The 15,074-nt window shown below is 47.6% G+C and overlaps 1 protein-coding gene across 2 annotated transcripts in view; it reads left to right on the top strand.

Annotated features, from left to right (window-relative positions):
- The first annotated feature begins 393 nt into the window (after positions 1–393).
- The window catches only part of CERKL (CERK like autophagy regulator), a 285,626-nt gene continuing 270,945 nt past the window's right edge, over positions 394–15,074 (top strand). Inside the window, exon 1 of one of the 2 annotated variants that reach the window (XM_073577491.1) lies at positions 394–957. In XM_073577491.1, the coding sequence (XP_073433592.1) occupies positions 585–957 (373 nt within the window). In that variant the 5' untranslated portion in view covers positions 394–584. The remainder of the gene's footprint in view (positions 958–15,074) is intronic. The other variant, XM_073577490.1, reaches the window with a different exon arrangement.

Raw genomic sequence — 15,074 nt, 5'->3', positions numbered from 1 at the left:
GTTAGCTATTAAAAGGTATCATAACTACAAGATTATCTTGTTTCTCCCACTGAGAACATTCATTTAGAGGCACACACATTTTGTAGAAATTGGCACATCTTACTCCTACGCAACCTTCATCAAGACTGCCGTATAAGATGTCAATCTTGATGAATCGTGAGTCTTAATGTTCTTCGGTGCAGCAATGCTGCCAGCCGCACGTAGATGACGGTGATGGAACCTCTGTTGTTGTTATTATCATCTGGCAGCATAGCTGCACTGAGGCACATCGAGTGTTATTGAGCAGGCACATGAAGAGTTAATCAGACAGCAGGTAACTTTGCTGCACAGAGGCGCTTTAAGTGTTAATTGGTAAGCCGGCAGCATTGCTGCACTGAGGCACGCTAAATGTTAATTCTATCACTCCTCCCAGGGAGGTCATGTGAGGGCCACCTGCCTTTGTGGAGTTACAATCTGTACATCATGATTAAGGACGCCATGAGCATTTGAAACACGTAGATATTTTGTGCTAAAACAACAGTGATGTCACTTTTTATGGATTCCGCATAAACGTTGGGCTGTAAGGTGCACCTGCTCACCTGTACATGCACCTGTCACCCCAATTCTGCAGCTCCACAAGTGACAGGATGGGGGAGAACCTGCGCCTTCCCGGTCTCTACCGGCGAGTCAGCGCTTGGAGCGATAACGGCGAGGAGAACGCAGTCTGGAAGCGCCCTGCCTCCGTGCCCTGGCAGCAAAGTGACCGCTGTGATGAGTGGAGTTCTGGCAGTGACCGATCCGGAGCCCGAGGTGACTCGGAGGAGCGATCCCTGGGAGAGTACAGCGCCCGGTTATCCCGGGATAGCGGGCGCCAAGCTCCTCTTCTACGCGGTATATTTGAGATTGAGAAGACAAGCTGTGACGTCTCTCTGACTTCAAGACACCTCCTCTGGTGTCCCATCCTTCCGGAGAACCCTGGTGAGTAGTCACATGTGCGTGCCCGACCAGGGCAGTTTCCTGTAACCTGGTGGAACTTTAAAGGGGTATTTCTATGTCCAAGATCCTATCTAACTATGTAGTAGGTGTAATAATAATAATAATGTTAGCAAGTCCCTCCTATTAGAAATGTAGTAGTAATAATAATCTTTATTTTTATATAGCGCTAACATATTCCGCAGCGCTTTACAGATTATCATCACTGTCCCTGATCGGGCTCACAATCTAGATTCCCTATCAGTATGTTTTTGGAGTGTGGGAGGAAACCGGAGTACCCAGAGGAAACCCACACAAACACAGGGAGAACATAAAAACTCCTTGCAGCTGTTGTCCTTGGTGGGATTTGAACCCAGGACCGCAGCACTGCAAGGCTGCAGTGCTATCCACTGAGCCACCGTAGTAAAGTAGTAAAGTTCTCCTGATAAGCTAAGTCGCAGTGCAGTAGCTTAGATATCAGTGGTTACCACCATTCATATAATGACAGATAGTTTTTAGTCGCTTGTAACCATGGATACCTAAGCTACTGCAATGCCCTGCACATGGGGTAAGAGACATAGAAAATCTAAAGAACTATACTACATTTCTAAGTGGAGGTATTTGCTAATAGTATTATTATTACACCTACTACATATTGGGATAGAATCTTGGAGATGGGAATACCGCTTTAACTCCCAGCATGTCCCAACTACTGCATGTTGTGATAGCATGCTCGGAGTTTAGTATAGCCACATATAATTTAATTGGGTTGTCCACTATTGGTCAAACCTTTATTAATTGTCCCACTGTGCTGTGTATGTATATATATATATATATATATATATATATATATAATATATATATATAGAGTTGAGTGACTTTTGGTTTTTTAGGGTCGCGTTTCGTTTCGTGAAACCCGACTTTTCCAAAAGTTGGGTCGAGCAAGATCGTCCGATTATAGGGAAAAGTCGGGGTCGTCCCGAAACACGAAACCCAATGTAAGTCAATGGGGAATAAAAGTCGGCAGTGAGAGGAGGACAGGAAACACACCAACAGTGCCCATTTGAATGCCAAAAGCATCAATTCTTCTTACTTAAGCTTGTCAACCTTAATTAACTTCATAATACAAGTTACGCACTGAAAAATGGGGGTTATTTGGCTACAGTTGTGGGGGGGGGGCTGGCTCCAGGTTTTCATGTGCCCTGGGCGAAAGAGCGCCCCTTTAACACATACCACAACTCATCATGCTCCGATACGGCAGAGAAATAGTGGTATAGTACAATGAAAAATACTTCACTTTTTACATCTCATGACGAGGCCCATCTATTTCTCCATACAGAATCATTGGTCCCATATAATGTTTGAAACAGTATATGATGAGCTCCACATAATGCTACAGTATATGTTGGTCCCCATGGATGAAGCTCCACTGTCTTATGGGCCCAAATAATGCTCCAAACATAATGGGCCCCATTTCTAATGCTCTAGTGTATAATGGGCCCTGTAAATGCTGCTCCAGTGTCTGATGTCCACCTTTGGAATGTTCCAGTGTATGGTGGGCCCCATCTATCATTCTCCAGAGTATAGTGCTCCCCAAAAATTGCTGTCCCAACATTGAAAACAATCAAATAAGTCTCCTCGTTAGGGAATCCCTGTACTTGTCTGGACTCCTCGTCGTCCCCATCTTCCATCTCACTGCACAGTATTTCAACTTTGCAAGTGCTGTGATCCTGAGCAAGCAGGGGGGGCCCACTCGTTGGCGACGGCACTGGCACAGGGCCCCTGATAGTACGGTGGTGTGTCTGATGGCGGGTGGGCCGAACCTGCACTTTCATCTGCAGCTTCCTCTTTGTCACCGTGTAAGATGGAACTGTATATGGGAAGGGTAACCTGAGTTTCATCAGGGTCAGATTCAGGCCGTGTAGCGTGCGAGGGGAATGTAGTGGTCTGGGTCAATGTACCAGCAGATTCATCGAGCAGTGGCTGGGCATCAGTGCACTTGTGTCGCCCCCAGGAGTACGGTCGCCACAGTGGCATTACCTTCTTCCTAGGGAGTGTGATGTCATGCTTGGGAGCAACGAACGATCTCTCTAGCAGGTTAACTGATTGGGCGGCGTTATTCCCACGAGTCATGACCCTCCAAACAGCGTTCATGAAGGCAAAGTGTTTGTTTTACGTGGGCAGTATGGTTGCAAAGCTGAACCTTAAAGGAATGTCCAGAAGGGCACCACCAGGAGTGGAGCCTACGGTTAAATTCGACTCCACCTGGGAAACCTCAACCTTGCCAGCTACAGAACAGATGCACACATTGCAAGCTTAATTCCGTTAACGAACGAGACTCCGTCATGCCCCGCGGTCCGAGTCCGGCTTACTAGAGGGACACGTGAGGCTCTGGCACATGAGATTGGCCAATAACTGGTGTGTCATGCCCTTACATGTCCGTGGCTGCATGTGCGCTACACTGAAAAGGCCAGCTTTTGTCGCTTACAGGTGCAGATAACCCGCTGAACAACGTTAGTGATGGGGATCACTGATTACAATTATTACCCGCGAACAATGATTTCCCAGTAAGTGCAGGTCAACCGCAGTTCCGGAATTAGGCCTAACCGTCATTCCTGAAAAAATGAAAAACTTACGTGTGCAAACCACAGGTGCTGTAGCTTGCTTAACAGCTCGCCAGCCGTTCTCACGCCCAGTATGGATTACACGTGATCGCACAAAGGTGAGAAAGGGTACCGTATCCCCAGATAACATGTATGGATAGCGTACACATTCAAAATATATGTCTATACATCAGGAGGCAGGCTCAGATGGTGTTAGGCCCAGTATGGATTGCACGTGTTTGCACAAAGGTTAGAAAGGGTACCGTATCCCCAGATAACATGTATGGATAGCGTACACATTCAAAATATATGTCTATACATCAGGAGGCAGGCTCAGACGGTGTTAGGCCCAGTATGGATTGCACGTGATTGCACAAAGGTTAGAAAGGGTACCGTATCCCCAGATAACATGTATGGATAGCGTACACATTCAAAATATATGTCTATACATCAGGAGGCAGGCTCAAATGGTGTCAGGCACAGGATGGATTTGACGACCCAGACTACACAGCGGAGGAGCAGGGAGAGGTAAAGATTGCAAATGCTGGGGCCCTGCCCAAGCAAGGGGGGCCCACTCGTGGGCGTCGGTACTGGCACTGGGCCCCTCATAGTACGGCGGTGTGTCTGACGGCGGGTGTGCACCACCACCGTCAGAGACACTTGATTGCACTATGAGGGACCCTGTGCCAGTGCCCGCGCCCAAGAGTCGGCCTACCCACCTGTCCAGGGCAACGGCAATCGCACGGTGTCGTGCGCTAGGTGGTGACCCCGGCCATGGGGGGAGGCAGCACAGTTAGGGAGTTTTTGAAAGTGGCATATGTTGATGTTGGACATTCAGCTGATGCAAAAGGCGAAATAGGTCAAGTCCCAGGAAGAGGTGGACCAAAGCAAGCCATTTTTCTGTCACCCTATGTGTCATCAGGGGAAGGTGGGACAAAATCCTTGGAAACCCATGCATGGTTCATTTTAATGAAGGTTAGATCATCCACATTTTGGGTTCACAGACGGGTCCTTTTTTCTGTCAGGATTGATCCAGCTGCACTGAAGACTCTTTCCGATAGCACACTTGCAGCTGGGCAAGCGAGCTCCTGTAAGGCATATTGTGCCAATTCAGGCCAGGTGTCCAGTTTAGCGGCCCAATAGTCAAAGGGGAATAACCTGTGTGGGAGAACATCGATATGGGAGGAAAAGTAGTTTGTAACCATAGTTGAGAACTGCTGTCTCCTGTCACTTTCCATCGATGCAGTATTACCAGTTGTGTGAGCGGTACTTGAAAAATCAGTCCACAACATTGTCATGAAACCCCTGTCTCCAACGCCACTTCTGCTGTGTGCACCACGAACACCTCTGCCAAGCTGCCCCCGGCCCGTACGGCTCGTGTGAGAACCATCACCGCTGCTGTGTGCTGGGAATGCCTCAAGCAACCGATTTACCAGAGTTGCTTGTTTATTAGCCAATATTAGGTCAAGGTTCTCCTGTGGCATGATGTTTTGTAATTTGCCTTTATAGCGTGGATCCAGGATGCTGGCCAACCAGTAGTCATCATCGTTCATCATTTTGGCAATGCGGGGGTCCCTTTTTAGGATCTGCAAGGCATAATCAGACATGTGGGCCAATGTTCCCGGTGTCAATGATGCACTGCGAGTGCTGGTTGGAGGAGCACTTTCTGGCAAATCCACATCCCTCCAGTCACGCACAAACCCTGTACCAGACCTTGCCACGCCAACATTTTCACTTGCCCCACGAGATGCATCCTCCTCCCCTAAGTAATCATCCCCATCATCCTCCTCCTCCTCCTCCTCTTCTTCCTCCACCTCGTCCAGGAGAGGTCCCTGAGCAGACAATGGCTGAATGTCATCAAGGATTCCCTCCTCCTCTTCCTCCTCATCAACATTGGCTGCAGAAGCCTGCTCCTTAAGGTGCGTCAAAGTTTGCATGAGCAGACGCATAAGTGGGATGCTCATGCTTAGGATGGCGTCGTCTGCGCTTACCAGCCGTGTGCATTCCTCAAAACACTGAAGGACTTTACAAAGGTCTTTCAGCTTCGACCACTGCACGCCTGTCAACTCCATGTCTGCTCTCAAAGTGCCTGGCCGTGTATCCTCCCACAAATGCATTATGGCCTGCCTCTGCTCGCACAGCCGCTCCACCATGTGCAGGGTGGAGTTCCACCTTGTTGCAATGTCGATAATGAGGCGGTGGTTGGGAAGGTGGAGCAATCGCTGCAGCTTCTGCATACGAACGGAGTGTACAGGCGACCGGCAGATGTGCGCGCACAGTCTTCGCACCTTCTGGAGCAGGGCTGTTAACTCCGGATAATTTTTGAGGAAGCACTGCACCACCAGGTTCAAGGTGTGAGCCAAGCAAGGTATGTGGCTGAGTTTTGAAAGGGCTATGGCTGCCACAAAATTACGTCCGTTATCACTAACTACCTTGCCTGCCTCAAGATGAACACTGCCTAGCCATGATTCAGTTTGTCGCTTCAAGTACTCGGCCAGCACCTCGGCGGTGTGTCTGTCGCCCAAACACATCATCTGCAACACAGCCTGCTGACGCTTTCCACTAGCTGCTCGATAGGGGGACACCTCGTGTGCAACAGTGGCAGCTGCAGATGGAGTGCTCGTACGACTGCGCTCTGTGGACGAGCTTTCGCTTCTGGAGGAGGAGGAGGAGGAGGGTCGAACGCCTACAGCCAACTGTTTTCTATACCGTGGGCTAGGCAGCACTTTCCCACCACCGCTGTCCCCTGTGGACCCTGCATCCACCACATTAACCCAGTGCGCAGTGATGGACACGTAAAAGCCCTGGCCATGTCGACTGGACCATGCATCAGTTGTGAGGTGCACCTTTCCGCTCACTGACTGCTTGAGTGCATGGACAATGCGGTCTTTCACATGATGGTGGAGGGCTGGGATGGCTTTGCGAGAGAAGAAGTGGCGACTGGGTAGGTCATAGCGTGGTACTGCATAGGCCATGAGTTCCCGGAAAGCTGCGCTTTCCACCAACCGAAAGGGCATCATCTCAAATGAGATTAGTTTGGCAATGTGGGCGTTCAAACCCAGTGTACGCGGATGAGAGACTGAGTACTTTCTTGACCTACTCATAGTGTCTGGGAGGGTGAGCTGGACTTGAGAGCTGCATATGGTGGAAGTAGCGGTGGACAGGGCGGACTGAGAGAGGGTTGATGATGGTGATGGAGTTGGTGTTCTTTCTGATGGCCTAGAATCAGTCTTTCGTTGATATAACAGTGGGATTCCCTGACTGCTGTGGTCTTGCAACGACACCTCAACATTTGCTGCTGTGCTAACCGGTGGGCTTACAGTGGGGGAAACAATGTAGCGTTGCTGACTACCTTCGTTTTGATCAGTTGCACATGTGGCACTTGAGGTTTGGTGTTGTGTCCACGCTTGCAAGTGCATGGTGGTTAAATGTCTAAGCATGCAACTGGTATTCAAATTTTTCAGATTTTTCCCTCGGCTAAAGGTCTTTGCGCACTTCTTACAGATAACCTTTGCCTGATCATGAGGATTTTGTTCAAAAAAGTGCCACACTGCACTCTTCCTACTTTGGCAGACATTTTGCGGCCTAGCACGCTGTGATGTTTTGACCCTCTGGACAAGCTGTCCAGCAACTCTTTTGATTTTTGGAACCTGTCTTTGGAGTGCTCCGGGCCTGCCAGATAACAGCTGTTGCAATGTCGATGTCTGCTGTGGATGCTCCTCATCTGAGCTATTGGAAGCAGCACCCTCTTCCCCCAATGGATGCCAATCTGGGTCAACAACTGGGTCATCCATCACCTCCTCTTCAATGTCATGTGCACCTTCCTCTGTGTCACCGTGTATGGTGGTATAGTGTGCGGGAAGGGGCACCTGAGTCTCATCAGGGTCAGAATCTGGCTCTGTACACTGCGAGGACAATGTAGTGCTCTGAGTGAATGTACCAGCAGAATCATCCATCAGCGGCTGTGCATCAGTGCACTCCATGTCAGATTCATCTTGGCCTGGGTAATTCACCATTTGACTTGATAATCCAGGCATGGTATGTGAAAACAGCTCCATGGAGTAATCAGTAGTATGGCCTGCGTCATCCTTCAATCTTGGTTGGGGTGAAGGACACAAGGAAAGGTGTGGTTCATGAAAATGAGCCTCCAATGACGACTCAGTGCTTTTACTTTTTACAACTGAAGAAGAGGAGGCGATAGAGCTGGAGGCTGAGTCAGCAATGTAAGACAAAACTTTTTCCTGATGCTCTGGCTTTAAAAGCGGTTTGCCAACTCCTAGAAAACTAAGCCTTCGAAGCCTTATGGAGCCAGACGATGATGCAGGCTCAACACTTCCTGCATTCGGTCCTATTTTGCTCTTGCCACTACCATCAGATCCACCACCAACACCATCATTACCAGCTGTCAACCCCCGCCCAATTCCACGGCCTCTTCCACCAGCCTTCCTCATTTTTGGTAGAAATGTAGACAAAATCCAACAAACTATTTAGTAATGTAAAACAAGGTACAAGGTGTCTATAGGACAGGGGAGATTTTGAATTTCTGCTCACACTACTGGACACTGGACACTTTTGGATTGTGTGCGGCCCACTGAATGTCTGAGCGCTATGTCACAGGCTCGATGGCACAGCTGTGACTAAAGTGACTAGAGGATAGGTGAGATTTTGAATTTCTGCAGACACTTGTGGACACTTTTGGATTGTGTGAGGCCCACTGAATATCTGAGCGCTATGTCACAGGCTCGATGGCACAGCTGTGACCAAAGTGACTAGAGGATAAGTGAGATTTTGAATTTCTGCTCACACTAGTGGACACTGGACACTTTTGGATTGTGTGAGGCCCACTGAATATCTGAGCGCTATGTCACAGGCTCGATGGCACAGTTGTGACCAAAGTGACTAGAGGATAAGTGAGATTTTGAATTTCTGCAGACACTTGTGGACACTGGACACTTTTGGATTGTGTGAGGCCCACTGAATATCTGAGCGCTATGTCACAGACTCGATGGCACAGCTGTGACCAAAGTGACTAGAGGATAAGTGAGATTTTGAATTTCTGCAGACACTTGTGGACACTGGACACTTTTGGATTGTGTGAGGCCCACTGAATATCTGAGCGCTATGTCACAGGCTCGATGGCACAGCTGTGACCAAAGTGACTACAGGATAAGTGAGATTTTGAATTTCTGCAGACACTGGACACTTTTGGATTGTGTGAGGCCCACTGAATATCTGAGCGCTATGTCACAGGCTCGATGGCACAGCTGTGTCCAAAGTGACTACAGGATAAGTGAGATTTTGAATTTCTGCAGACACTTGTGGACACTGGACACTTTTGGATTGTGTGAGGCCCACTGAATATCTGAGCGCTATGTCACAGGCTCGATGGCACAGCTGTGACCAAAGTGACTAGAGGATAAGTGAGATTTTGAATTTCTGCAGACACTGGACACTTTTGGATTGTGTGAGGCCCACTGAATATCTCAGCGCTATGTCACAGGCTCGATGGCACAGCTGTGACCAAAGTGACTACAGGATAAGTGAGATTTTGAATTTCTGCAGACACTTGTGGACACTGAACACTTTTGGATTGTGTGAGGCCCACTGAATATTTGAGCGCTATGTCACAGGCTCGATGGCACAGCTGTGACCAAAATGACTAGAGGATAAGTGAGATTTTGAATTTCTGCAGACACTGGACACTTTTGGATTGTGTGAGGCCCACTGAATATCTGAGCGCTATGTCACAGGCTCGATGGCACAGCTGTGACCAAAGTGACTACAGGATAAGTGAGATTTTGAATTTCTGCAGACACTTGTGGACACTGGACACTTTTGGATTGTGTGAGGCCCACTGAATATCTGAGCGCTATGTCACAGGCAGAAATTGGCTAGTGTATCACAAACTACAAGGTGTATGTAGAATTGGGCAGAATAGGAATCTCCCTAGAGTGCAGGTCTGTAAGAACGGAACATGTCCTCGACTTATTCTCACAGAGTGACACAGATAGCTTCACTGTGGCTGTGATAACAGCCGTTACACGGTACTATGTGAGGAGCGTACACCGCTGTATGGTGTGAAAAAATGCACGCTCAGTACCTCAGCAGGACAAAAAAAAAAAATTGTGATTGCTTTTAAAAAAGCAGTTTGCAGAGCAGTGGGTAAACAGCAATGCAGCTGTCAGGAAGCCTTAGAAGGCAGCCCAACAACCAACACCACTGATACACCACAATATAGCCTCCCCTTGCACTGCACACACAGTGACTGGTGTGTTGTACAGGCACAATCGCTAGCAGCAGAAGCAGTTTTTTTTTCTTCTTCTCTGCCTAACGCTCTCCCTACAGAATCAGCAGCAACCTCTCCCTATGCTAAGATCGGCAGAAGTAAGATGGCGGTCGGCGTGCACGCCCTTTTATACCCCCTGTGACGCCCACCAAAGCAAGCCAATCACTTGCATGCCCTTCTGAAAGATGGTGGTGACCCGTGCCTATGTCATCACGTTGCCCACAGTGTCCGTGGATCCTGATTGGCTGAAAAAGAGCGCAAAACAAACTTTTGAAACGCGACTTTGGCGCGTAAGTCGCCGACCTCGTGGCCGACCTCATCCTAGGGTCGGGTTTCGTTTCATGAAACCCGACTTTGCCAAAAGTCGGCGACTTTTGAAATTGACCGACCCGTTTCGCTCAACATAAGCAATGTCATGTGACAGCTGCAGCCAATCGGTTGTTGCTGATTGATTGCAGCCTTCACAATTACATCCAAGTGGAAGAGACATTGTTCTTCAATCTGGAATTAATGGTGCAAGCTGCAGCGGTTCAAGTGAGATGATTAATAAAGGGTTGTCCAGTACTGGAGAAACCCCTTTAAGAGTGTATTTGTCCACAACTATGCTAGCATGTAGCCCTCTGATAACCATGGTACCTCCAACATGAAAAAGCATACGCCAATTGTCCAAAATGTTTTCGGCTTTTTTTTTTCCCATTTCTTGCTGTTGGGAAGAGCTGACTGACAGCCAAATGTATTGTAAAGAATTCTTAAAATCTTATCAAATTCTTCTAGTCATGTATTGGTGTAAAAGGCAGCAATGTATCACTGACTAATGACCCGTGCAGGAGTCTGGGAGCTGTAGTGTGGCACCACAGGCTGGCATTCAGCTTTCCCATAAAGGCATAGAAGTAAGAATGTGAGAAGGAGTTGAAGTAGTTTAACTGGTTAAACTAGTTGATCTTTAGAATCCCATTATACAGTCGGGGCCAAAAGTTTTCAGACTGGCACAAAATTTTATTTTTCACAGTTTTCTACTTCAGTGTTTTTAGACCTTTTAGGCTAGTTTCACACTTGCTTTTTTTTGCAGCGCGTTTTTCCCGCAAAAAAACGCATTGAAAAAACGTATACAAAAGCATACAACTGCTGCGTTTTTTTCAAGCATTTTTATGAGCATGCATGAAAAAAACGCAGCGTTTTTATGCGTTTGTAAGCGTTTTTAGTGCGTTTTTACCGCGTTTGCGTTTTTTCCAAACATTAGGTGGCCCCTCACACTAACCCAAACCATGACTTTACTAACCCTAACCCTTAACCAAACCATACCCTAACCCTAACCCTAACCCTTAACCAAACCATACCCTAACCCTAACCCTAACCCTGACCCTAACCCTAACCCTAACCCTTAACCAAACCATACCCTAACCCTGACCCTAACCCTAACCCTGACCCTAACCCTAACCCTAACCCTTAACCAAACCATACCCTAACCCTAACCCTAACCCTGACCCTAACCCTAACCCTTAACCAAACCATACCCTAACCCTAACCCTAACCCTGACCCTAACCCTAACCCTAACCCTTAACCAAACCATACCCTAACCCTGACCCTAACCCTAACCCTGACCCTAACCCTAACCCTAACCCTTAACCAAACCATACCCTAACCCTAACCCTAACCCTTAACCAAACCATACCCTAACCCTGACCCTAACCCTAACCCTAACCCTTAACCAAACCATACCCTAACCCTAACCCTGACCCTGACCCTAACCCTAACCCTGACCCTAACCCTAACCCTTAACCAAACCATACCCTGATCCTAACCCTAACCCTGACCCTGACCCTAACCCTAACCCTTAACCAAACCATACCCTGATCCTAACCCTAACCCTGACCCTGACACTAACCCTAACCCTAACCCTAAACCCCTTAACTAACCCTAACTCTAACCCAAACCCCTAAATTCCATTGTCTAAACTAATGTTAAAAAAAAAAACACATGTGCAAAAAAACGCATACATAAGCATGCCAATGAGCACGTATGCGCATCCATAGGCTATAATGGCCATTTTTAGTGCAAAACGTGCGCATATGTGCGCATGCGCTTTTTTGCAGGGCCAAAAAATGCAACATGCTGCGTCTGGAAAATACAAACGCACACCCCAAAAAAACGCAGCGCATGAAAATCGCATACGTGCGCATGCCAGCGCGCAGGTATGCGCACCCATGTTAAATATAGGGGAAAAAACGCATGCGCAGGTATGCGTTTTTTTTCCAGCGCAAAAAAACGCAAATGTGAAACCAGCCTTAGTTGTATGCTTCTATGGTTACTGAAGTACAATTATTAAGGCCGGTTTCACATTTGCGCTTCAGGGCGCAGCGACGGCCTGCGCACGGCCGCCGCTAAGCCCTGCCCCTGCCGTGCCTCCGCCGGTAGCTCCGCCTCCGGGCGCATGAAGCTGCATGTGTCATGCGTCCCCTATCTTTATCACTGAGGACGCAGGCCGTGCGCAGTATGCGTTTGGCGGTGCCTGCGTCCTTTTGACGGTGCGCCGAGCGCAACCAAATTGCAACAGGTTGCGTTTGGCACTGGTCGGCGCACCGTCAAGAGGATGCAGGTGCCGCCAAACGCATACTGCGCACGGCCTGCGTCCTCAGTGATAAAGATAGGGGACGCATGACGCATGCAGCGTCATGCGCCCGGAGGCGGAGCTACCGGCGGAGGCGCGGCAGGGGGCCGTCGCTGCACCCTGAAGCGCAAATGTGAAACCGGCATAACACTGCGTGAGTTTCAAAACTTTTTTGACAAATACATCAGGTTTAATCAAAGACTCAATATTTACAGTGTTGACCCTTATTTTTCAAGGCTTCTGCCTTTCTCCCTGATATACTGAATATCAGCTTCTGGGCCAAGTCCTTACTGATGAGAAGACAATTAGAAATGAGAGAATGTGCCCGGTGCTACTGGGATATCACTCGAGTATCTGGGTGCTCGCATGTGCTCGGCTCTCGGCGAGCATTAGCTGGTGCTCGAATTTGAAACCCCCAGCCAATAAGCATGCAGGGATTGGCTGCAAATCACAATACAGTAGGATTTTTGGTAGTGGCACTACTGTGATTGGCTAGCCATTTGACATCATCAGGGGTTATAAAAGGACAGGCGCCACCAAGGTCGGCACACTGATGCCATTGCACAGTTCAGTTACAGTTCTGATTGGACGGAGAGAGCACTTGTCCGGGGCTGTGTGTGCACAGTTGAACAAATCAGAGTCCCTCTAATGTTGAAACTGGTGCCGATTCTGAACCATCATACTAACAGTATATGCTTTGCTGTTTGTATCAGATACATTCTGAATTTACTTAGCCCAGGGAGGGACAGTTGCAGGAGTAGGAAAAGTGGCAGAATACAGTCTCTAGGCAGGGCTTAGGGCTTTGCAGTCAGTTGCTAAATATATATCTGCATGTGGCCACATTTTTGGTGGGGTTGAAAAAATTGACTATATTGTTATGCATTACATGATTTGTGGTACATTTCTGTGATATCTAACTTTAAACTTCAAGAAATTGTTGAAACATTTTTTTTCCAGGTACAATTACTCATCGATATAGTATTAAGTGCACTGTGGTACTTTTGGTGGTATGTAACATTCCAAAAAAAGTTGAAACATTTTTTGAGATTTAATTATTCATCAATACAGTATTACAGGCTTTGCGGTACATTTCTGTGGTTTATAATACTGAAAAAAAGCGTTGTTTTTGATGTTTTCTTGACTTTATTACTACACCTTTACTGCTTATTGTATTCAGTGGAAATGTAATGTACATGACATGTAATGTACACTTTTACAATACAATAAATCCCCCCTCTCTCCAAGTCTATGTTTACTTCCACAGACTCAATTAATCCGTCAGACTATAACTTCTACAACATGGGGAAGACCAAAAAGCTTTTTTTTTAAAGATGTCAGGGACAAGATCATAGACCTGCACAAAGCTGGAATTGGCTACAAAACCATAAGTAAGAACCTGGGTGAGAAGGAGACAACTGTTGGTGCAATAGTAAGAAAATAGAAGAAATACCAAATGACTGTCAATCAACATCAATCTGGGGCACAATGCAAAACCTCACCTCGTGGGGTATCATTGGTCATGAGGAAGGTGAGAGATCAGCCTAAAACTACACGGGGGAACTTGTTAATGATCTCAAGGCACCTGGGACCACAGTCACCAAGAAAACCATTGATAACACATTACACCGTAAAGGCTTTAAAATCCTCCAGTGCCCGCACGGTCCCTCTGCAAAAGAAGGCACATGTGCAGGCCCATCTGAAGTTCGCCAATGAACACCTGGATGATTCTGTGAGTGATTGGGAGAAGGTGCTGTGGTCAAATGAGACAAAAATTGAGCTCTTTGGTACTAACTCAACTCGCCGTGTTTGGAGGAAGAGAAATGCTGCCTATGACCCAAAGAACACTGTCCCCACTGTCAAGCATGGAGGTAGAAGCATTATATTGTTGTATACTACATTTCCACTGTACATTACATTTCCACTGAATATTACTGTACATTACACATACACACTGCATTACACATAGGAAAAAGACTTGGAGAGAGAGGGGATTTATGAGCTCACCACGCCATGCTGTCTGATATTGAAGGTTGATGTCAGAGACACCGCACTGAACTTGCTCACTGAGCCAGTGCGCGTGCCCTGAGTAAAGCGAAAGCGTGCTCAAAGCTACCTGTGGAGCGGGCAGCAACCGAATAGATGCGTACTTCAGAGCAGCAGGGCCTGAAGCACGTGACTGCTAGAGGCGTGGCCTAAACTCCACAGAGCTAGGAGCTGCAAGACAATTCCTAGCAGAGTAACTGCGAGACAAAGTTACCAAGGGGCATAGACAGGGAGAATAGTCAGGACGTAGCCAATGAGTCACACACAGAGATAGCTGCAAGGTACCAGAGGGGCGAGCAGAGAGTTGTCAGGTCACTGGCAATGAGTCATACACAGATAGCTGCAAGGTACAAGAGGGGCGAGCAGAGAGTTGTCAGGTCACAGGCAATGAGTCATACACAGATAATAACGCAGTACAAAATCAACAGGCAAACTCACAACGGGAAACAGAATCGGGTCAGAACCATATAAACAAGCTATAGCAACAAACAAGCACACGGGGGTCAGCACACTAGGCCAAAGGCAAAAGTATAACTGGCAGGGATTGAAGCAACCCAGAGGTTTATGAAGCTCTCCCAGAAC

The sequence above is a fragment of the Dendrobates tinctorius genome, unplaced genomic scaffold (assembly GCF_039654945.1).
Source record: "Dendrobates tinctorius isolate UK_male_01 unplaced genomic scaffold, ASM3965494v1 ptg000056l, whole genome shotgun sequence".
In the NCBI taxonomy this organism is placed as follows: domain Eukaryota; kingdom Metazoa; phylum Chordata; class Amphibia; order Anura; family Dendrobatidae; genus Dendrobates; species Dendrobates tinctorius.
The sequence above is the reverse complement of the archived record's forward strand: the minus strand, read 5'-3'. Positions and strand labels throughout refer to the sequence as shown.